The sequence below is a fragment of the Leptinotarsa decemlineata genome, unplaced genomic scaffold (genome assembly GCF_025532065.1).
Source record: "Leptinotarsa decemlineata unplaced genomic scaffold, Ldec_3_MD MMD2_P_RNA_scaffold_9, whole genome shotgun sequence".
NCBI classification, from domain to species: domain Eukaryota; kingdom Metazoa; phylum Arthropoda; class Insecta; order Coleoptera; family Chrysomelidae; genus Leptinotarsa; species Leptinotarsa decemlineata.
The window spans coordinates 6,938,553-6,964,602 of NW_027412536.1; the positions used below are offsets into that span (position 1 = coordinate 6,938,553).

The 26,050-nt window shown below is 34.9% G+C and overlaps 1 protein-coding gene and 1 long non-coding RNA gene across 3 annotated transcripts in view; both read left to right on the forward strand.

Moving 5' to 3' along the window:
* The window catches only part of Zip102B (Zinc/iron regulated transporter-related protein 102B), a 50,542-nt gene extending 25,259 nt beyond the window's left edge, over window positions 1-25,283 (forward strand). The window contains exon 5 of one of the 2 annotated variants that reach the window (XM_074170532.1): window positions 24,376-25,283. In XM_074170532.1, coding sequence (XP_074026633.1) covers window positions 24,376-24,485 — 110 coding nt within the window. In that variant the 3' untranslated portion in view covers window positions 24,486-25,283. Of the gene's footprint in view, window positions 1-18,498; window positions 18,788-24,375 lie in introns of those variants that run through there. The other variant, XM_023164222.2, reaches the window with a different exon arrangement.
* LOC141480499 (uncharacterized) lies at window positions 14,522-17,390 on the forward strand. The gene is made up of 2 exons (XR_012464384.1): window positions 14,522-15,083; window positions 16,607-17,390. It is a non-coding gene; the product is annotated as an uncharacterized lncRNA (long non-coding RNA).
* Window positions 25,284-26,050: the final 767 nt, after the last annotated feature.

Below are 26,050 nucleotides of genomic sequence, written 5' to 3' on the forward strand. Positions count from 1 at the left end.
TGAAACAAATAAATCAGACATTAACAAATTTATTTTGACAAATTAATATGGGTCGTACAGGTATCATGAGTAATATTCAAGAAAAATCAATGTATTACTATTTTTACTAGCGGAAGCATCAGCGGAAAAGGTTACGCATTCATCATGCCAAGTATTGACTAGGGGAGAGATGGTTAGAAGACTACGGCAAACGGTGCACAAGCACAAGTGCTAAGCTCATTCAAAGCTCTTATATGAGAATTCGTGATTGTCAGTTCAAAACAGATAACAACTAGCAATATACGGTGGTATCAGCATAAGGGATGTTTGGCAAACGGCCCTCGACAAATTCTAACAACAATATAATGGTACACCTGGTGTAATAATTAATCAAAAATGTGGGGTGTTCGTCACATGGTCCGTGTGAAATAAAATCCGTTTACGAGGTTAATTACAACGGTATTCGGTATATGTCAATTCATTAATATCAATATGAAGGGTGTTCAGCACACGGCCTTCTTGAAAATAAAATAATCGATGACAACTCAGAATAAAATTGTCCACTTGGTATGATGTTATGTCAAGGGTGTTCTTCATACGGCGTTTAATATAAAACTGTCAATTATTTGTCGAAATACCATACAAACTGAGAACCACTACTTTTTATCTCACCCTTTTCTTTCTGTTATCTACTTACTTTTTTGTCTAACGGTTTGCCTTTATTTACGGACCCAAGCTGGAACTCGAACGGAGCTGGAACTGAATTGAAACTGAAACTGCCTTGGTAGATGCTCTCGAGATTATTTGAAATAGAGTTCTACGCGGTGATGAGCGAGTTGTGCCCTCCATCGGTGTATTAACAAATATCGTATGATTTTCAAATATTGGCGACCTGGCATAGTACAGTATCCTAAGGCGATAGAGTGGCAAATCGCATTGGCGACCTGGGATAGAGTGGCACTTTGACCTAGGAAGGTATTCATTCAGTCGGGGTCAAATTAACAACGGAGCAACAAATGAGAGGTGATAAAAACGCATTATCAATACCCTAAACGTTATGGAGGTTTAAGTTGGCTTCTTCTTCTTCTTAGTATGCAATCGTTATGCTCGAGGTTTTTATCTCCATCTCCGTTACCGCCAATTTTACTTACTTACATACTATAATTACGATCAATATTCACAGTATTTATAGTATTTACAATCAAGTCTGATCGAGGAATGATATTGATATTTGACGTCACTGTAGTATTTTCAGGTTTATGATCTCTTTTAAGTTGATTTAAATGACATTTCCATATCATTCCTTGAGATTATCAAACTAAAAGTTTGTTTGCCAGAACGTCTTATTATAATACCTTGACACCACTTTTGTCTATCGTTTACATCGAAGCTTTCTTCTTTTCTTTCCTTAAAATTATTCATTTGTAAATTTTGTTTCCTGCAGATAGTATTTGGAATAGATGGCAACAATATACTGAATGTAAATAGCAATTTATGTCCTTACAACAATTTCGCGGGGTGTTTCTGTAATGAAACAAGAATAAATTTATTATCAGAATAATTCCGATATCATTTTTACTGATGTCTGTCGCTTTCAAAATTGCTTTTTTTCATTATTTTGACAGCAGTCTCCGCTTGTCCATTAGTGGCATTAATGCGTTCCGCACCACTGGTTTCGAGAAAATTTTGAAAACTTTCAGACAAAAATGTTGGGGCATTGACCGTATTTGGCAAACCAAATTTACTAATAATTCCCTAAAAAAATGTATTGCAGTGGTAGTTGTAATATTACTCACTTCAAAGCATTCAATCCACTTTGACTTGGAATCCTGTACGACTAAGAAATTTTTACCAATAACTGAACCGAAAAAATCGGCATGGATTCTAGTCCAAGGTTCCTTCGGCCAATCCTAAGTGACTTGAATGTATTTTGGTGGATTATTCCCATGTATCTTACAAGCGTCACAGGTTTTTGCAATCGACTCAATTTGATTGTCTATCGACGGCCACCAAAAATATGAACGTGCTAATAAACCCTTCATTTTGACAATTTTCATTTGTGAACTATGGAGTTCTTTCAAAATACTCTCCCTGTATTTATTGGTATAGAGTGGGCCAAATTGGACACTTAAAAGGAAAATGCTCTTTTCAAATTAGATAGATGAAAACTGATGGCTGTGTCTGAGGGTCAAATTGTATGACAAACTTGATGGTGACAACCGTATACCAATATCTGACTTACAGCAAGTTTTTGAAAATGTGGATTTTCGAAAAGTTGCTGTAACTGTTTCACTGTCAAAAATTTCTTGTTTCTATGAAAACATATACAGAGCACTTTTTTTCGTAGAGTTCAATGGCATAAAAAACTTTTTTAATGAGACACCCTGTATGTTTCTGTATATTCCAAAGAGCTTAAAATTCCCTTTCCAGAAATGTAGGACACTTGATGTTTTGTTGAAGTCATCTTCAGAAAGAAATTGTTCAGCAGTAGTAGAGAAAGCTTCTCACAGCGGTAATTAAAACGCACATTTTCAATAAAACTGATAACAATTTATACTATATTTAATACTAATAAATGAAACTTCAACGATAATAATAATAATAATAATAAAGAACAAACACTGAAATATATTTCTTCAGAGAAGGTGTTCGAAATGTCTTCCAGCTTCCCCTACACACGGGCGACACCTTTTCTGACCGTTTTGTGCCGAATTAATTGGTACAATAAGAGTGAGAGAAGCAAAACTTTGCATCACTGCCGCCTCCAATTTGTATCTAGAATTGGTCAACAATTTAAAAATAAGATCTTTCAAACTTCTCCAGAGGTAAAAGCCCATATGCGTTAGGTCCGGTGACCTGGTCGGCCAATGGTTGCGTTCTTGGTTGGCTATCCAATTATTACGAAAATTTGCAGCCAAAAAATTGGTAACAATTGCAGTGTTGTGAGGCAAAGCCCCGTCTTGTTGAAAATATATTTTTCTGAGCTCCATCAGTGGCAATTCATTAACAAAGGGGTTCAATTTTTGCATTGAAATTTCTAAATACCTCTGAGATGTGAGAGTGCCATTTTAACTGAACAGGTAGATAATTGTACCCCTGAAAACACCTGCCCACACACTAAATCCAAATCTTCCTTGACTTCTTTGCTCCACAATAAAATGAGGATTTTGTTGTGACCAAGTATAGGAATTGTGGTGGTTGAAAATGCCGGCACTGCTCACAAGACCTTCATCTGTCCAAATACAATTCAACGAAAAATAACGCACTAGGTTACAACTTTCTAGGAACCACTGGCAAAAAAGTTATGTGGCGTTCAAAATCTCCAGGTCTGAGTTGATAAACTCTTCTGGTCCTGTATGGCTTGAATTCGTGTTATTTCAGAATCCCCCTAACGTCAGTTCTTGCTGCGTTGAAGTTTTGGGATTATTTTCAACAGCTCCAAAAAATAACATTTCTTCCAACCCCTTATCCCTATTTGATTCATATAATTTTGGCTTTTTCTTTTCAAAATGACCATATCCCATTTTTCATCATTCTTATACTTCATTGCGAATGTGTTTGAAAATTGAACAAAAACCACCAGTTGAAGAGCGTCTTTACTGGTTAAATAAAAATTTGACAGCAGTGAAGATTTGCATTCTGTGTGTTTCAAAGTTAACATGAAAAACCCTAAAAGTTCTGTATTTCAAAGATAACTCTAGCAAAACATCGAGTGTGTTTCATTTCTGGAAAGGTAATTTTGAGCTCTATTGAAATATGCAGGAATATACAAGGTGCCTCATTAAGAAAAATTGTTTTCCACCAATAACTATTGATGAAACTAACCAGGTTCAACTCAACACAACAAAAACCCAGGCATCGGTTTTCTCAAAAAAGTTCAATGTCTCCGACCCGGATATAATAATATCAGGATAGATAATTCTGCTTTCTGCTTCGATAAGTTTGAGGGTTAAAATGGACACCAATTTGTTTTGGCACAATCATGTCGCTGGAATTGCAAAGGCTGCAGAAAACTATACACACCTCAGCAAGTTTTGATGCTTTATGAAGCTCAGACCAGACCTTTTTTGGACTATTGCTGTCATATATGCTGGATTCCATTCAGAAAAGAGCCATCCGCCTGATTGGAGACGCGAACATCACTTGCAACCTTGATAGTCTGGAACATCGAAGAAAAGTTGGGGATTTGTTACTCTTCCATAGATACTTTCACGGGAAGTGTTCAAGTGACTTGGCATATTTGATTCCACCAAGAGCGGTACATATCAGAAATACGCGACGACTGTGGCTGCTCATCATGTTCATATCAGTAAACCACGAACTTCACTGTTTGAGAGCTCTTTCATTTGGAGAATTGCGCTCATTAGGGATAAACTTCCGGAGAACGTTTTTCCAAATGGATTCAATCTCCAGCGATTGAAATCTAATGTGAATCGCTAATTTCGCACAGGCACCGCTATTAGAGCGCCATAAGGATTTTCTTGTAGTGCTTGTGTTTTGTCCTAGAAAAAAAAAATTTCTATGGAAATGTTTTTATGGAAACAAGAAAATTTTGACAGCAACTTTTCGAAAATTCACATTTTCGAAAAACATGCTATAACTCAGAAACGATGATAGTATCGATATGCGGTTTTCACCATTAAGTTTGTCATAAAATCTGACCCCCCCAGTCACAGCCATCAGTTTTCATCTATCTAGTTTGGAAACAGGAGTTTCCCTTTGAAAGTATCCAATTTGGCCCACTCTGTACAATCCCACTCTGTATAAAACAGTTTTGCTCGATTGAAATTTCGTTCTAATAAAAATGGAATAAGTTCTCTCAGTCTGGCCTACCGCTTTACACATTAAAAGATATTTGACTTAAAATAGGACTCACTTTTGTGATACCCTTTATATTTATTTTGTAATGTGATTCTTCAAAATACTTCAAATAGGAAATATTTGAAAGAATATTATCTTGAATTGAAGGGGTTATATTTTTAGGAGTGATTAATTTTTGGGGAAGAAAGTTTTTACTACTCCATCTTGATACAAAAAAATATGAAAATCTTTCAAAGAAAGGAAGGAAGTAATCAATTTGAAAATAAGTAACTCTATACATGGATGTGTAGATCATGCAATGAAGCAACTTTCAAACATAAACTGGAAGAAAGCCCTCCTGAAACAGCTACTTTCATATAAACATTGAATTACACATGATCTACACATCCATGATTACTTCCTTCCTTTCTTTGGAAGATTTCCTCATTTTTTGTATCAAGATGGAGTAGTAGAAAGCCAAAAACCTTCTTTCCCAAAAAATATTATCTTGTTCTTCACACTTTATAGGGAGTCTGGACAGAAAATCTGCATCTTTGCAGGCGGTTTGCTGCAATCATCGGGAGTCCCTTCTTATCACCAAATATTGTCCACAGTGGTTTGTGATCTGTGGAAAGAAGAAATTTTTTTCTGTATAAATATTTAAAAAAACGTTTTTAATTTGAACATTATTGCCGACGCTTCCTTCTCTATCTATCAATATTCCAGTTCAACAGAATTCAAACGAGAGGTGAATGTTGTAGGTCGCTCCTTATCATTATAAATGTAACTGATTGTTGCACCCAGTGCAAATTGAAACGCATCAACTGTCAGTTTGATAGTCCGATTTGGGCCAAAATGAGCCAAAACCGGAGCAGATGAAATCGATTTTTTTGCTCTTTCGAATGCAATATTGCATTCTTTCGATCAAATCCACTTGATATCTTTCTTTAATGAACTGTACAATGGCCAAAAAATATTTGTGTTTTTGGAATCGGAATGAATTTAATTGCTAAAATTCGTTTTTCAGAGGTGTTTCAATCCACTCGTAACCATTCTCGTAACCGATGGAATACTTCATCCAAACGTTCAAAATCACTCCTAAAAATATAACCCTTTCAATATATTCAAAATGTTCTTGATCATTTTTTCCGGTTACGCTGACAATGCCATACGGAAGATGGGTCATTGAAAAAACCCTTATGTGTAGCTATTTTAACCAATTTCTAAGAATATTTAGACAAAACTATTTGCTGATAAGACTCACTAAGATATATTTTCGAAAACTTCTCACTATCGTCCAATTGTGAAAATAAGTACTCTTTGTGTGGCAAAGGAAAGTGCTGAACAATCAGATGAGGATTCAAAGTATCTGTATCTGTAGAGTAAGGAGGATGAGTGGACACTTAGTGAGTGAGCACTTAGGACACATGTGAACCATTGTCCATCTTCCCAAGGAGTTGTCCTCCTAGGTCATTGTTCATCCTGTCCTTTCCAGGAAGGTAGACAGGTCTCTGGGAGACATTTCCTTTATATCGGCAGGTGTAGGCCAAGACTCGCCGAACACACATTCTCTTATTGATGATAAAGCCGGACATTCGCATAGGATATGCCTGAGAGTATCATCTTCCTGTTCACACATCCTGCATAGAGAGAGGTGTGTCCACTAGCCCCATATTGTGGAGGTGTTTCCTTAGTTGACAGTGGCCAGTCAGAATTCCTATTGTTAAGCGTATATTTTTCCTGGTCATCGCCAGATATTTCTTCGGTACCAGCTTCCCAGGATTGCCCAGGGTGATCTTGGCTGGATAACATCCTTTGCTTTCATCCCATCTCTTTAGGGATTGAGCATGGGTGTGGCGTTTGGCTAGTTCCGCAATTGTCGAAGTAATCAGGCCGTAGGTGTCACTGGGTCCTAAAATTCTTAATCCAACTGCTTCCTTGGCCAAAGAGTCGACAATACGATTACCTTTACTCCTGTCGTGCCCTTTAACCCACCTCAGGAAAATTTCATTATCTACCGAGGCTTTGGCTAAATCTTGATGGCACTCTAGTACTAATCCTGAGGTAACACGTTGACCACTCTGATGATTTCACCGGAGTATGTCCACGTCCATGGCTTGAACGTGGGCGGTTTGCTGTTGCTGCTTGAAGAAGATGATCTTGTCCAGCTCCTCCAGCAATTGTTTTTTGATGAGACTCTTCCGTTCGGTAACCTTACCGTACGGGTTAGTCTCATCTATGATGGCAACCTTGAGGTGTCTCACGGCGGCCTCCACGAAGGTTTTGGAAGGTGCAACGACATTACTGTCGTTGCGCGGCTTCTTCAACCTTCTTGGGGTTCCCTCCGTGGAAATTCCCTTGCTGTTGGTGGTGGAGTGGAAGGGAAAGGCTGATTACAATGAGGTTTCGCCCAGTTCACCAAGGGGATCGTTCGTAATCGCATATCACCCTGCGGCCATTTAGCTGTCGGCACGATTCTTTGCACCTTAGCTTGGGTGTGCTGGTCCACGGTGGCATGTTTCGCTTTTGGGTAGTTTTAGTTCCCCTCACCCTACTCATTTCTGCCACTGACAAGGAGTCCGGCGATCCCGTCCGTAAGGACAAATTGGCTTTCCGGACCTGGGGACGCGCCCGATAGATAGCCCAACCCACGGGAGGATTCAAAGTAATTTTGAAGTCGCCACACAGTCTCAATTCCCCATTTGAATTCAGCGGGAACAAAAACTTTTCAACCTATCAATTTCCTTTTCAGTTTTCAACTTTAAAGCAAATGGTACAGGTCGAGCTTCATACAATTTTGGAATGGCACCATCTTTAAAGCTTAAATTAAGTGCAAATTTATTGAAAGCCCCTAGTTTATTTTAAAAAAAATTCAAAAGGTTTTCAATTTTGTTAGAAATTTCGTCAATTTTTTTTGTCTTTAGGGTTACATTCAACAAATTGTAATTTACATAAACTAAAATTCAACATATTAAATGCATTAGGACCATTGTGGAGGTCCACCGTTTCCTATAATATAGGTTTTGAGAACATAACGATTACCTTCAAAGACAACATTGAAATTTGCATAGCCTAATGGTTCAAATGTCATACCTACTAATATTTCAAACATAAATCATTATTAATCAAAGGAATGTATTTGAAATATTTCAAATATAAATTCTCTAAAATAGCGGATTGTGTAAAACCGGATTCCACTTCGAAGTTAATAGGAATTTTTTCTATAATTAATTTGACATAAATTGGTTTCACATTAACGTGGCTGTCAATTCAGTTGTATGTTCATTTCAGTTGTCTTGCCTCGGGGTTAATTTTTTTCAGTTTCTTCGTTCCGCTATATTTTCAGAGGCTGAAATTTTATATGTAGGTTCGCTTTATGTTGTAAATGTGCAATGAGAAAAGATTTTTTAATATTCCAAGTGGTGAGCCAGCCGCGGGGGAAAAGGGATGTTCATAAAATTAACTTTTCATCACTGTTTCTCCGTACCTCTATATTTTCTGAGGCTGAAATTTTATATGTAGGTTCGTTTTATGCTGTAAATGTGCAACGAGAAAAGATTTTTGAATATTCCAACTGGTAAGCCAGCCGCGGGTAAAAAGGCGCGGAACCGGTATATTTTCGGAGGCTGAAATTTTCTATGTATGTTCGTTTTATATTGTGAATATGCAATAAGAAAGGATTTTCAAATATTCCAATTGAGGCGTCAGCCGCAGGGAAAAAAGGCACGTTCATAAAACAAAATTATCTTTTCTTCACTGTTTCTCCATGCCCTTAACGTTACGGTGGGTGAATTTATATTTTGCACCTGTGCGGAGCCGGAGCGATCGCTGGTGCATTATGAAGTGTTAGTAATGTGGATATTTTTGTGAATTTGAATTAGTTCCTCATAGTGAAGTCAAGCATTCTATATGCTCTGTTTATAATGTTGGTCATATTTTGCTCAAAAGTGAATTTTTCATCCAGCGTAACTCCCAAATCTCTACATTTTGTCTTCTTGGCTAAATATTCACTGTTTATCTTATACTAAAAATCATTCCGTTGTTTTTTCTTAGTAATTGACATACTAATGTCAACATCTAATATGGGGCGATTTGCCAGGGACCACTCGTAAACTATATCTACGTCATTTTGCAGCAAAATCACATATTCTTTTGATTTCCTTGAATAATTTAAAATCATCCGCGAATCCTGAATTACCTCTGGCACATCATATATTAGTAATAAAAAGAATAGGGGTTTTAGATTAGAACCTTGGCCTTATTCAGTTTTTTTAAACACTGTATGTGAATCTTATTTCAAATTGTTGTTTGCGCGAGTTCCACGATATTTGACTGCATTTGCGATAGGAATATCATGAGTGTACATGTGCCGACGACCACATTATGTCTGAAGTGAAATTTCAGAAAAATTGATTTGAATATGTTGAGAATCAATTTATTTCTGTTAAACCCTAAACTGAATCTGTTGAAAATATTTCTAAATTTTAGGAATAGTTTATTCCTGTCTCCACCAGATATGGTTATATGTTAAATTTTTATTTGATGATGAAAACAGAAGAATCATGAAATTCAAATGAATTGACAAAAATGGAATCGGGAAATAGTTCCATATTATGTATGAATGAAATATTATTAGAAGATGGTGGTCTGAAAAAACAATTTTCGCGGATTTTGGAGTGGTGAGCGGTTATTTCGACAGCAGCATATTCAAACGTATCCTGAGATGTTTCGACGGTAGTGTGTAAGATTGTATAATCGTGAATAGTTTTAACAAAGATAGCTACTCCTCCACCGACTTTATCGTTATGACAAAAATAATCAGAATGTGTAAAAACAATTGACATTAACAGCTAAAATTTTATTTTCTTGACACCAAGTTTCAGTTGAACAAACTACATCCGGATATTCAAGAGACTGTAATAAAGAATAAAGTCCACTTATTTTTTTTCTTAAACCATGAATGTTTAGATGGAATATTACAAAAAACGGTGATTTATGAAATGGTCATTTTTTCAATAAAACGCTAGATACCGTTCAAGTTCATTGCTGCGTAATCGTGATGTGTACTTTATGAACAAATTATATTTTTATGTGAGTATTGAAATGGACCAATTTATATTACCGTGAGTGAACACGTTTGCTCTACTAGATAGAGATCAAATTATGTTACAAGTATTGTTAGATCTGTGGATTCTCTCGTGTGATATTAGTTAACCGCTTTCTCTGCGATAACCGCACTTCTTTGTTTCTGAGAAAAAATAATAGTATTGGCAACATCATTTATCGAGGATCAATTAATGAGACTAAAATTAATAGAAGTATTGACCATTGACACCGTCTTGCGGCAACGTCAGAACTACCCCACTTGGCCTACAATAATTTCTGAAACGAAAGCGCATTCCAGCATTCACCATTGTGTAGCTATCTTAGCACAATGTTTTTCATGTTCTACTTCAGTTTTAGTTGAAGTCAAACTCTGTTAGAGATCAGTTGTATGTTCAATGTATGTAATTGCAGACAACAGCAGAGTAAAAATTTGAAAATTTAGGCACTTTCTGATAAAAATGTATGTCAACAATTAATAGGTACTTGTATGTACTAGTTTACCTAATCATATAAGCATATACTTTGAACAGTGAATAAAAATGTAATACATATATTCCTCTTACAGGGGTGTGGGAGGGACTTTGAGTACCTATATTGGGATTTGGAGTAGGCATTTATAACGAGAGCTGGCTTGTCGAAAGGGCACTAAGTCGTATCTTCGTTAAAAATAGTCGGATCGCCACGTGCAGCACGTCAAATGAAACGGCAAGGAATGCAGAGTTTATTGAAAAAAGAAAAGAAGATGCCGTGACATGTCAGAAAGGCACTAGGCCGCATTCAAGTCCCATTCTTTTTCGAATGAAGGTTCATTTTACAAATTTATATAAGCATATACTTTAAACAGTAAATAAAAATGTAATACATCTTACAGGGGTGTGGGAGGGACTTTGAGTATATTGATGGGATTTGGAGTAGGCATTTATAACGAGAGCCGGCTTGTCGAAAGGGCACTAAGTCGTATTTTCGTTGAAAATAGTCGGATCGCCACGTGCCGCACGTCAAATGAAACGGCAAGGAGTGCAGAGTTAATCGACAAAAAAAAACGAAGATGCCATGACATGTCAGAAAGGCACTAAGCCGCATTTTCGTTAATAATAGTAAGATGGTCAAGAGGAAATACAGAATGTATTGACAAAGAATAAGTGAAGATGACTAAGACCCTTTCTTTTTCGAATGAACGTTAATTTTGCAAATGTATATAAGCATATACTTTAAACAGTAAATAAAAATGTAATGCATATATCCCTCTTGCAGGGGCGCGGGAGGGACTTTAAGTATGTTGAGATTTGGAGTAGGCATTCATAACAAGAGCTGGCATGTCGAAAGGGCACTAACTCATATCTTCGTTAAAAATAGTCGGATCGCCATGTGCAGCACGTCAAATGAAACGGAAAGGAATGCAGAGTTCATCGACAAAAAAAAACGAAGATGCCGTGACATGTCAGAAAGGCACCAAGCCGCATTTTCGTTAATAATAGTAAGATGGTCAAGAGGAAATACAGAATTTATTGACAAAGAATAAGTGAAGATGACTCAAGTCCCATTCATTTTCGTATGAAGGTTCATTTTGCAAATTTTCGGATTTTCGAACGGAACCTTGTAGGACATCCAGCCTAATTTTTAATACAGAGTGATGTCGGCCAACCAATCAGCACGTAACGTGACCCCGCCGGCGGAAATTCGCGCGGCGGTACCACGTGGTCTGTCTGTCTACGTCGGTGATGCCACCTGTAAATGTCATGGGAAATTAGAGAAATTAAAATTGTATGTGAATCGAATCCAGGTCGTACCGTTGTCTCAAGCCTCGACACCAACGTGAGATCTTGGAAATTGGATTCGGGTGCGACGATCTATTTCGAGGACCAAGGACCCATTTGAGGACCCATTTGACAAGTTTGACAACCAAATCAATGACCAATTCGAGGACCAAGGACCTATTGGAGGACAGAGGGCCAATTCGAAGACCAATATTAATATTATCACACTGAAAATATAATTACTTTCTCGATTTCATCGAGAATAGTATCATTAACTGTAAATTCACAAGGGATATTTAAAGTCCATCAATTTCCTCAATGATCCTTGAATTTTTTCAAATATTTTGAAAATCGATATATACATTTCTTACTTTTATTATGGTTAAAAAAACTTTAATTTATAACGATGTGTTTTGACCTCATTTTCTAACTAAAAAGTCAATACCCCATTAGACTTTTCATTTTATAAAGAATAGTCGTACATTTGATGTAGATAATGTACTCAAATTTCAAAAATAAAATAAGTAAAAAATATTTTTTATGTTGAACGGTTTTATTGAAAAAAAAATATGTAGATAATGTAGGTACTAAAAGCTCAAAAATAATTCGGAAGGTCCTAGATCATCAGCGGAACCTGAGTAAATATATTAATACTACGCCCAAAGATTTCATATATTTTTCAAATAAAGTTTGTGGAGATCAAATTGTGAGTTGTAGCTTATGAAATTACTATGGATCTTCATCAACTAACGGGCAGAATCAATCAGAAAATTTTTGCTTTTAGTGCATTGTCTACATCATTATTTTTTTTCAATAAATCGTTTAACATAAAAAATATTTTTTACTTATATTATTTCATAATATTTATAATATGACTCAAGTGGATAAGAAAGTAATTGGAATAATGAAGGATGAGAACAATGGCAATCCAATAACTGATTTTATTAGTTTCAGATGGAAATTATATACCACCAAAGTTCGAATGAATGATAATATTTTCGGAAAATGAGGTTATAAGTTATTGGAAGAAGAATATGTAAACGATGAGATTGAAGATATAATTCGAAACTATGGTGTGGTGAAAAAGGCAAAGCGAGTTGAATTGTCAGTTGTTGAAACTAAAATAACTTTTGGGGATTATGTGAAATGTCTCGAGAACTTTACTTCAAAAGACTGTCAGTTCCAAATTTGGTTTCTCTAACAGTTAAAATACTTAATCAGCATTATTTTATTCAGTATATCTCTCGTTTGGAGTTTAATAAATTTCACAATTCAGGAGCACCTAATGTAGATATTATTCCTCAAATATTCAAAAGAATTTCATCTTTTTATCAAAAAGTATCAACCTGAAACTGAAAAACTCGCTGTTTACCTTCCGTTTTATTTACATCATAATATACGTTGTTGAAGTTATTTAGCTTTAAATCAATACTGCGAGGTTCAACCTAAATTCGTGAAATTTTGTATGCGATTCTCGCGCTATACATTTTACGTATTTTTGGAGCGATTTTCATGACAATTTCGCACCATTTTTCGTGACACGTTACAAAAAACGAGGCATAAAAAATCAGTTTTTTTCGATCCGGTTGAAGTGTGCAACATTACCGTTTCAACGCGTTCTATTTTTGTGAAATTTTTGATGCGAGTTTCGTGACAGAAATGACGCTTTATTGCATTATACTCTCGATTATCAAACGGTTAATCGTCCAATGCCAATTATGTCTGAAGACTTTGTACCAGTGATATAGGTACAAAGATCAGGTTTCTTGATATACAGACAACGAACAGGCTCGAATTTGAAATTGGAAATATCCTCCCATAAACTGTAGGCTTTTTTAGCATTAAACAACATTTGAACAGGTGCTTGAGAAACATATCATTCAATATGTCTTATCCCATTTACCCCGAATTGTGAAAGCGTTTTCAGGGATTACACATCTTTGTCTTCGAATCAAACTACTCAGAGTATCTGAATTCTGTGTACCATCCCCAGGAAGATTATATTTCTCTTGAAAATCAACAAAAATCGACGAGATAATTAATTGTCTTTATTGATGTATCCATATCGTGTCAGATACTAAAACATTTCTTCTGCTGTGTTAACATGTGTTCATATACGTTCACCTTATCAAGCTTAGATTCGATTCTCTCAACAAAAATTAATCCACCTATCATACTAGATGAAACAAAGAATTACGTTTCAGGATTAATTGACTTTGTAACCTTTAATGGAATACTAAATGCAATATATTTTATGAATTGAATCTTAAAAAAAATAGAAATCTCCTGGTTCGTATGAAATATTAGATATAGAGGATATATCACTATGAGAGGTGACGTTAAATGGTTAACATAAGATAACGAGTTTTGCTGTGAACTGAAAGTCAACATCAGTACAAGATTCAGACAGATTTTACTATTTTTCAAGTGCTCTAATGGCGACGACAGCAGTAGAAAAACAAATCATCAGATAGTAGAAAAATGAAGTAGAAAAGCAAACAATGACCTTCAATATATTAAATATTGGTGAACTGTATTGATGGATGATTCTATAACCAAATGTGAGATGCATAGCCTTCCACAATAAGCAAATACAATATTCAACAGACTACAACAGTCTAGTTGTAAAACTCCAGAAGATGGCAAATGAGATTTTGCCGAGTATATATATATATATATATATATATATATATATATATATATATATATATATATATATATATATATATATATATATATATATATATATATACACATATATATATATATATATATATATATATATATATATATATATATATATATATATATATATATATATATGTGTATATATTCATTATACCTACATATAATGAAAATTTGAATTCACAGTTAGTTTGTGCTTGAAAAATGAGTAGAAAACAGGCTTTTTCCTGTTGTCATGTGCTACTCTGAACCTGTCAAATTTGACATTTTTTTCGAAAATATGTTTTTTTTTTATGAATACGAGACTTCAATGTTATTTCTTGTACAGAAGATACCCGCATAGGCCTGTTACCAGAAAAAGAAATGAAAACACCTCCAGAAATTCGTCTTTGTTGTTGCAAGGTTCATCTAGTTTTTCATTTTAATGTTAAACTAATTCGGATTTTTAATTATGTACGTTAATATGTCAGTAACTGAATAAACGTATTTCTCTCAGGGAGAAATACAAACGTATAAGAAAATGAATGCTTCAAAATAAAATCTCGAATTACTCATCTCTCCCAACGTAACTACACAGTAGGTTCTGGACATTGAATTATATCCAACAGACATGTATGCTGAAATCAATTGATTTCAGCATGGTCCTGCTACTGGATGAACGAGAAACATCTGCAAGACTAACCTCTGTGAGGTATGTTGCATAAATGTCCGTTGGATATAATCCATGTCAGGCTTTTACCAGAACCTACTGTGTAGGTACGTTGAGAGAGATTTCATTTCGAAATATTTATTGTCTTGCGGTTACATGGTACATTTTTGGAAGGAGATGGCGGACATAACACTCAAAAAAATGGCAAATTACGGGCACGTGTTTCTAGATATTGGCCTCATCAGCGCGATGTTTCTAACTGAACTGTATGTGTGTGACTTCAGTGTAGCCACACTTTCCAATGGGCTCATTCAGGCTAATTTAGTTTTTATTGAAAATTATATATTATAAAAGTAAATCATCTCCCAAGTATCCCACAATATTTTCCTGTTTATATGTCAATTAACAACTGAGCAAGAGCAATTGAAAATGTGAGATCGCCCGTGGTACATCTTGACGTCACACCAGGCAAACGAGTTTCGATCGGTGACAACCGGGCCTGTAGTTGAAGATTATGAATCGCTGCTATCGTCAATTCAATTTAATTTTCTTCAAAGTAATGTAGGTATATATCAATTCTGGGTAACTGGCAATTTTTAGACAAAAGTTCTATAATAAATAAAGAGTACCTTGGGATTCCAAGACATAATTTCGGATTTTTCTCTATGACGTAAATAGATCTTCGCTCAATATTGTTTTTCGATTTCCAGTTTTCAACTAATATTCCAGACAAAGTAGAATCTGATGATGTATCAACAGAAGTCATGTCTGATGTACTCAAACTATCACTGCCCTCGGGAGATCTTAATATTAATTTTTTCCAATACTTTCTGTATTTTCTATTTCTTTAGAACGATTTCTTTTTCGGTGGTATATAATATTTATGGTCTGCTTAGCTTTTGATCTTCGAAAAAACCTGTTTATTAACTTGAATTCCAACATTAAAGGTATTTTCCTGTGTACCTGCTTCATCACACATGATTTGATTTTCAGCGATATCTTCGTTACAAGTATTCAACAAAATTTGTTTTTCCTTTTTTTGAACAAACGGTGGAGCTTTAGATGTATGGGCCGTCGGTCTATCAATTTGGCAATCAAATATATGCGGAATTACGCCTGGTTTTAATATAACTTTTCCCACTTTCATAGTTTTGATATACATGTAATTTTCTGAGTATGTTTCAACCTAAAATTCAAAGTAGTGCTCAGAGTAAAGTATAATTTTTTTATTAATCATTATCATTCAAACCTACATTAAAATGATTTTCGCAACAAAAATGCGTTCCCTTGACAGATACAAAGTCGGCATTCTGCATAGCGCGCTGCCATAACTTTCGTAACAGTAAAATAAAAATTTTGTCTGGTGCAGTTACCGAAGAATTCTTGCATTTAGGAACGATGCAATACTTTTTTATCATTATTCATATTCACGCAGTTGACACACTGCAGTAAACAACACTCAACTTGCTTTCTACGGCCTATCACACGTATTTTGATAGGGGATATATTGTACCCGGTTAAGTACCTCAACCAAATATGGGCCCCATATATAAGGCCGCCTGTGAGGGAAAAAGGATCAGATTAGTAAAAAAAATTGATTATCAGAAATTTTCGAGCGCATCAGATTAAGGTAGGATGAGTTAATTACCTCCTAAAAAGTGTATATTCCAGTAATCTGACAATTTGAGAGTGATGTAACGAAAGGGGAGGGCAGCAAAGTTGTAAAAAAATAACGTCATTTCGACATTATCGAGCGTAGCTAATTTTTTTTATTTTGAAAGAAATAATTCAAGGATAACGAAAAATATATAATCTGACGATTTCCGCAAGCCGAAACAACAAAAATTCGTCAATAAAGTTTAATGCGTGCAGCTGTGTGATACCTATATTTCCCTCTCCGAGTTTCTATTCCTCTTTCACTTTTTCTCTATCTATTACTCTCTCACTCCGTCCCCACTCTGAATTCTGTTGCCGTGTCGCCATCACAGCTGATCACAGAGACTCGTTCGTGATGAAGATGAAGATAATGATTAATTAATCAATTAATTGATGGATTTAGTCGTTACTACGTGGTAGGAAATCATAATGAAGAAAAGAGAAATTAAACTTTCAATGTTTTTTACCACTTTTATTTGTAAGTAAACTTATACAATATTGTATAAGTTTGAAAATGTCCTTATAGGACGAAACTGCAGTAACGTTAGTTACAAATAAAAGTGGTAAAAAACATAGAAAGTTTTATTATTTTTTTTTCATTATTTAATCAATTGATTATAAAAAATTAAATTTTTTTGAACATTTAAAAAAAATTTTTTCTTATAAATACAAGTATTCTATTTAAAAAACATACACTTATTTGCATGCTATTTCCTGAGCTTTTCAATTAATTAAGTTCAATGAATAAAAAAAAAATATTGTTTTTGTCAGATTGAGCGAATCATTCTAGATAATCGTCAGATTATGAGACAGCACGTCTAAAACATAAAGATGAACCATATATATCTCAATCTGATGCGCTTGAGTATTTCAAAATGGCGAATTTTTTTGCACATTATAATAATGGCCACGAGTTTACGTCAGATCGAAATCGTCAGATTATTGAATGAGAGCTTCTTTTGTTGCACTTAACACCCCCTTAGAAAATCTGACGCGCTCGATTGAATTTTTTTTCTTTTCACTTTTAACCCTTACTTACAACCACCCACATCATGCAAATGATCAGATTAACATACCAACATTATTAAAAATACATAGGACATTGATGCTATCATTATCTGACGCGCTCGAGTATGTTCATGCAACAGTATTTTTTTATAAAAATCTATAGCCGCTTCCATAACATTTTTTCCTTCTTATCATCTAAGCTTTGCAACCTAATATGTCTCAATGACGCTCGAGTAAATCCTCATTTTGCATCGTGGGCTCCCCTGCTATTTCGCTTATCCGCCAGCGCTCCCTTGTCGCCGAGTCGACTGATGTGACATCAAGCTTGACCACGCCCCGTTTCGGTGAACGCCACATTCAACAATTAATTTGAGGGGGAAGATAAAGAGCGAAAATCCAGATTTTTTGCAGATGTACTATTTGAAACATAAACTTTTAAATTATGAAATAAAAAAAATTTGTTAAATGAGCCCATTCTTGGCAATGGCTTCAAAATCAAAGCCGGTACGTCGAACAACTAAAAACTTTAAACACATGTTAACAATGGTTTCGATTGTCAGTACTTTCTTCAACTTCCTGGAGTAATGTCGGACATACAGTAAATCAGTTATTTCGTCTAACTTGCCACTTGTACACCCAAGATTATATCTTTGTGATTTACTGAACCAAACTATTTTTGAAAATCAAGGAGGAAATCTTTTATTCACACTAATTCTGATTAGGAAATGATACAATTTTACTACATTTGGTAAATAATCAATTGATTCAGCTCTCACTGGAAATATTTTTCTGAACTTTGGTAACATGTCTCATATTTTATTACTCATATGAAGATTATCAAATTGTATTGCTTTTTAGGGATTGCTATGCTATTTTCTGCCGGAACATTCCTTTACGTAGCGACTGTTCACGTTTTGGCTGATATAACCCAAGCTCAATCATCCTACGACAAGCTTCCTCTGGCAGAGTCAACAAAGCAGAGTGCCTCAAATTCTAGGCTGAAAACTATAGAACTGGTTTTTCTCATTATGGGCTGTCTGTTTCCTCTGTTTTTGTCTCTTGGTCATCATCATTAAATCTCATTTATGTAAATATACATTTATTTATTACCTTTGGAATATTAGTCGGCAATAAAACCTCTTATGTATGTAGATTTTTAATTATATATCAAAAAATCGAACGAAGTAGAACAAAATATTTTTTTTTATTTTTGGAAAAGAAGTACAGATACACAAAGATTCTTTCACGGACAATTTCACGCAAATTTCAAAACCTCCGAAATGATTCATAAATTCATTTCACTAAATTTCAGTATTTTTTTCAAGTTACATGTTCCTCCAAGTCTGCATGAGAGTTCCATTGAATAGACGTTATGTATGATGACCATCATCTAATATCCAGATAATTATGACAGCATTCAAGAATTTTGTTTGTTTTTTCGTACTTTGTTAATAAAAGATTCTAAAACACTTTTCCACACCAGAACAAACATAACAAATATTGTCTCTTGACGTGCATTTTGCTAACCAGGTAGCATCACCAGGAGATAATACTAATCTTAGTTATGTAAGAGTTTTTTTATATTCATCTGCACAAACTCTATAATGACAGAATGAACACGCCTAAGGAAGCTGTTGTATAGCGAAACAAGTGTTGCTGTATTAGAAACTGTTCAGTGAAAATGTCACAAAAATGTTTTACTAGGAAACGTAACTCATGTGAGGAGTTTTTTTATATTCATATGGACAAAGAATCTACATAACTATAAGATTAGTTTTAGTCACCTACTGATGATGCTCACTTGGTTAGTGAAATATACGTCGAGAGACAGTTTTTATGTTCTGGTGAAGGGGAAAATATTTTCAATAGAATAATTCAACGTCAGAGGTTCCAATTCTACCTATCAACTTTGATTGAAATTTTCATTTGGCACTAAGATTTATAAAGCTTTATGAAGTTTTCTCTTTTTCAACATTTTTTACTTTCTAGACTCATTGAAAAAAGGTGTTGACAATAAATTTGTCATGAAAGACAGAACAACCTCTGGCGACATATTCATAGGACTTTAATGAACTTGCTGTGGTTTTTATCAAAAGGTTTCAAAAGAAATTCAGTATGCAGAAAAGGTGGGGTCTTTCCTGGATTTTCAGGAAATAGGTTATAGTGAGATATCCTCAAAAACAAGAAACGGCGATAAATTATGAAGTTAATAATTTTCTAGCAAATTATCTGAATTTGCTAGTGCAATAGAAAATGTTAATATTATCTTCCTTGGAAACAGTGTTACGCTACATCTTTTTCAATGTAGCATGTAACTATTTAACAAATAATTGAATTTCGTCAAAACTTTGATTGTATCAAAAGTCAAGGAGACGGCTTTAAATTTTTCTGGCAGATTTGTTTGCAGACAGTGTAATAGTCAATCAATATTTCAATTAGTATATATTCATACTATTAACAAGAAAATGACATCCAGTTAGAACTCAGCAATCTGCTCAGGTAAGATTCTTTTAATTGAGTGAATCAGTGGCCAGAATTATGAAAACAAATTATTTTAATGACTCGAACAATCGGATAAGTATTTTTCATAGTATTTCTGTGTACCATTCTGTAATAAATATTTCAAACATAAATCGTTTTATTTATCAGACACCTCTGTGTCAATGTGAGGATAAAATATCTAAGATCATGTTTGTGTCTCACACATGATACAAGTACTTTTCCAATCACCACAAATGCAATACTCTTCTCGACATGCGTTTCACCAACCAATTTGGCGTCTTCAGGAGATGAAGAGTTTTTGCTATCTCCTTACTACGCCAACTTGTTTGGTTAAACGCGCGTCGAGAAGTGTATTGCAATCCTGGTGATAGGAAAAAGTTTTTATTTTGGATTATTTCTATGCCAGAGGTTCCAGTTTCACCTTTTATGCTACACTAGCGCTTCGTTCGCGTTAAGAAGTATTATTATTAATTAGGTATATTTTTTGCGGCTTAACTTTTGTTTAGCTTGTGTGAAAAATTAGGGCCTACAAAACTTCTATGTACACAATATTCTTAACTAATCTGTCATTAGGCGCTAAAACTATCAAGCTATTGGGTGAACTTACTCGTGAGCAAGCATAAAACATGAAACTGTTCATGAGAGAAGCAATGTTCTCTCTAGTCAATACCCGCAAATTTGAGAGTTTGCCCCCGTAACTTGTTTATTGTCATGGCAAAGCATTAGGAAGTATAGACCTTTTCTTCGCCCTCAAACGAGTTGATAGCTGCTGCTTGATCTTTCTTTGGAGTAGGTATGGCACGCTCACATAACCATTCAATAGGCTTGTCATGTATATGAATAATGTCTGGATAAACTTTAGATAGCAATTCTTGAACCGTAGTAACAACTGTGCACAATTCTTCCAGGATGGTTATCATTCCATCAAACGATGGAAACTCACCATTACCGATTTTACGAAGGAGATCTGAAAATCTACCAGCAGACTCATCCCCGCCCAAATGTGCTCTCATATTCTTAGAGAGCTTAAGAATATTAACCTGGGGCAACAAATTAGATTTCTTAATGCACGACTTTACTTCGTCAGCTCTGGTTCCTTTTGGCACCACTGGTAGAGTCTGCCGAAAGTCTCCGGCCAGCAGAACTGTCACGTCACCCATTAATTTTGTATTACCCCTTATATCCCTCAGTGATCTGTTTAAGGCTTCAATACCACCTTTATGAGTCATCGTTATTTCGTCCCACACGATTATTTTTGTACTCTTTAAAACTTCAGCAAAATTACTTTGTTTGGAGATGTTGCAAATGGGAGTCTCGGCAGTGATTAAATTGAGTGGTAACTTGAAAGTAGCATGAGCAGTTCGACCACCTTCGAGTAATGTAGCAGCTATACCGGACGACGCCACAGCCAGGGCAATGCCGTGAGTACTTCTTACTTCCGCCAAAAGTAAATTAATAAGGAAGGTTTTACCAGTTCCACCTGGAGCGTCTAAAAAGAATATTCGACCGTCATTTGCATGTACACTTGTGATAATTTTATTGTAAACTTCCTGTTGCTTGTCATTCAAGGATGCTTCATTTTTTCTTACTGCGTCTTCTAAGGCCACTGTATCGTAACTGGTCTCCTTCACGTACTTTCTATTTTCAAAATGTATTGATGTTATTGGCTGAGGTAATCTATACTCTTTAAGAGGACGGCCGCCTAATGATAATACGGCATCATCTAATACCGCCAAGTCACCTTGCCTTTCCAGTGGTTTTTTGAAGTCTCCAGAAAGGTATTCTTTGTATTTTTCCCAAAGACATAGGGGGTCGGAAACCTGGCAGAACAATACAATGATAACAAAAAACTCTCGAATCATATGCGGTGTTTGATAAAGTGCTGCATCTTCAAGATCTGAATCCAAATGCCGATCATCTTCGAGTAGACCTAGAGCCTTATACACGCGGATTGGAAAGTGGGATGTAAGTGACCATCTACAGTTTTCAACGCTTGAAATGAAATTGGGCCTCTGATCTCATGTAGAAGCATTCGAAGGTGGTAGCATTCTGTATTGTTTGGATGAATAGTATAAACCCAAGGTAGAACGTATTCTTTTTTGACCCCTGACCATCCTTCAACATTCACTCCTCTCTTCCTTCTCTGAAACGATCGCTTGTTCCAAACGTAATACCAGGGACTTAATAATAATAATAATAATTCATTCTCCAGAAGGACATTACAAGTATTGTATAGGAGTAGTCGTTTATCTAAAATTAACAGAACATGATAACATTCAGTTGAATTGTATATAACAGAACAGTAAATTTGCAGGTATTATAGTCGTTCATCTATAGTAATGGTAAACAGTAAAACTAAACGTAAAACTATACACATATATACCTATATGCACCCAAATACACAAATAACAGACAAAACATAAAGGATTTACAAATACTTATTATAGTGCCTGATCGACTTTACATCCTCTTACATACCTAGTCTGGTAATTTATTAAATAATAAAGGACCTAGTGGTTTGGAGAGTTTGTAGAAAATTGGACCCTTGAAAAGGGTATATTCAGCTGAGTTTTTATTCTTGTGTCATGTTTGTGAATGGTAGATCTGGTTGAAAAACTGTTTCAGTTACCTACTAAATATATACACACAATCTTCAAAGATAAAGTGTGATGGTAGCGTCATGATTTTACATGTTTTGAATACATTAACACAGCTTTGTCGAGGGGATAGACTAAACATTACTCGGAGTATTCTCTTTTGTGCAACAAATACATCATTAGCGCTCGAAGACCTTCCCCAGAGGGAGGAGGAATATCTAAGTATGGAGTCTACTTGGGCATAGTAGAGCATCAGCAACTGATCATTAGACAGAACTGATCTCAAATTACATAATTGATAGAAAACAGAATTCAATTTATTGATTAAGATTTTAGAGTGTTCTTCCAGGAAATATGTTCGTCTATATATAATCCAAGAAATCAGATGGTCTTATCAACTGACTGTAATTCTTCGAAATCAACTACACTAGCTTCTTTTTGTCTGTTGTGAAAGCGTATACATTTTGTTATGTATTGGAAATTCAAGGATTCGCCAAATTGCTTCAGCTGAACTTATATAGCGACCACTTGCGTAGGTTGTAACTTCATCCTTCCCGTTCTCTAAAGTAAACGTAGCTTGATCTGACCCTTTATTAACATATTTGCAAACGTATTTGATTGACTTCACTGAATGGCAATACTCACGTGAGCGTTACATATTCTTAATAGCACTGGATTATAAGGAACCACCCAACGATTATCTATTGTAACACCCTTGATATTGACAGAGAATCCACCGTCATCCAGAGAACGTCTCCTGTACTGCGGATAACCATCATCACCGGTTTGAGTTTCCTTAATAAGAGCCTTAGGATAACGTTTGCTGTACGAATTATCTTTCATGCATGGAGAGTTTCGAATATTTTTCTCCTGCGAATCATGCCACAGTATTCATGATAAGGAGGCTTTATTCTAATTGGAAACAGCTCCTTGCCTATTTTTTTGTAGATGAAGCTTTCAAATCTGAACAATTGAAGAATGTCGTTGAACAATGTATAAAAAAACTTTTGGGTATAGGATTGAGAGTCGATGCATTAATTACAGATATGGGATCAAATTTCACAAAACTGTCCAGATAATTTGGCATAACTCCAGATGAGCCTGTTTTCTCTGTTGCGAATAAGAAAATCATTTATATTTTCGATACTCCACATATATTGAAGGCTACAAGAAATAATCTCATGAAATATACTTTTTATTTTGATGGAAATGAGACCTCCTGGTCATATAAAATCATTTTATGAAAAAGATAAGGAAGAAACCTTTAGATGTGTACCTAAACTTACCGATTCACATACCTATTTCTCCGAATGATTTTGAGAGAATGAAAGTGAAATTTGCTGTACAAGTATTGAGCAACACAGTTGCAAGTGGTATGAATACTCATGTGAGTTCAGGTGCACTCTCTGGTGATGCCATGCATACCATTCAAGTTATTGAAAAATTCAATAATCTCTTTGATATACTGAATTCCTCAGTAAAAAATTCACCTAATGCTTGGAAAAATGTATTTGAAGGAGCAGACTATCAAACAAAGTTTCTTAAAGAAATGAAGATATTTTTAAAAGAACTGGTCATACTGAATCAAAAAGGCGACGATATAACCTCCACCATTAACTTTATAAATTGTTGGCAGATCACTATAAATGGAATACCGAAACTCTGGGACACATTGAAACTGTCTGGATTCAAATATTTGAAAACAAGGAGGGTGAACCAGGATTGTATCGAGAACTTCTTTGGTAGTGTACGCCAACAAGGAGGTAACTCTGTGAACCGTACTCCCATTCAATTTGAAAGAGTTTTCACAAAACTGTTCTGTCAGAGTTATTTCAACAATGGTAACACAAACTGTATGGATGATTTGGATATTCTCTTGACTGAGTTGAAGCAATCTGAACTTGATAACAACGTCCAAGCTGTTCTGCCAGAGCAATCGATCTACAGTGCACTTACTGTTGGGGAATATAGCTATCGTAATGAGGAGCTACCGAAACAGAATGCCTTCACATATGTTGGTGGATATTTAATTAAAAAAGTCCTGAATGTTCATTCTTGTTCTGTTTGTCAAAAAATGTCCAAGGATTGTGAAGAATTGGATTTTGCAAAATTATTTACTCATTTTAAAGCATATGATAGCAAAAAAAGTATTTATGGAGGTCTTAAAACGCCGAATGATATGTTCATTGAATTCATTTACAATCTAGAAGTATTGTTCAGTTCCAACTTCAGGAAAGTGTGTTTGGGAAACAGAGTAGGTATCTCATGATCTTTTTGAAAAACTGATATCCGTGCAACTAAATCATCCATGTCCTGAGTTCCCAAAAAAATATGTTTTTACTCTCTTTCTCAGGCTACGAATATTTTATTGTTTAAAATTTGCTAATAGAGAATTTAAAACTGAGAAGGGAAAGAAGAAAAACAGAAAAATATCCATTCTTTCTCATTTATGATTTTTCACAACAAAATTTCATTGTTCTTTGTAACAGTATGTTTTCTTCCATTTGTGGGTTCTCTGGACAATCAGTTTTCTAATATTTGATTGTATTATATTTGTATTATTTCTTCCTTTCAAATAACATATTTTATTATCGTTTCCTTGTTAAGTATTTGTTGATACCTTCGAATTGATTTTTGTCTCATATGTTAATAATTGTGCTTGGAGAAAAATTAAAAAAATAACATATTGAAATGTGTCATTTTATTCCCTCCATCAAATAATCCCTACCAAAATCGAAGATTGATGATCCTAGTGTTCATGAATGAATAAATCAACTAATTGAAACAAATTATAATATTCTGAAGGACCTACCCAAAAAGAAAAAAAAATAATCATCTAATTCAGTTTTGATATGACATTGTCCTTAGTAGAATATACATTTCATTTTTTTATAGTGTTGTTGATACTTAACATTTTTCTACAATTATATACTGCGTTTTTTAAAGAGAACGCTATAGCGTTCATGGTTTTAGTAGGTAGGTACTCTAGTATGATATTATACTTATTTAATTTTATTGTTTAAATTCATAACTTTGACATTATGCTTTGTCAATGAGAATTTTATTTCTTCTACAATAAATTCATATTGATATTTGGTCAAACTATTTTTAGAGATCAATTACCCTAACATCAAACTGATAATATATATGCACTCTACGCGCGTTTCGCTATTTATTTTATAAACAACTACTCCTGTCTTTAGATTTAGCATCAAATTTCTTCTGAAGATACTAACCTCTTAGCGAAACGCAAGTCGAGTGCAAATTTGTTACGGTAATTGATCTCTAAAAAAAGTGTATACCAAAGGTTC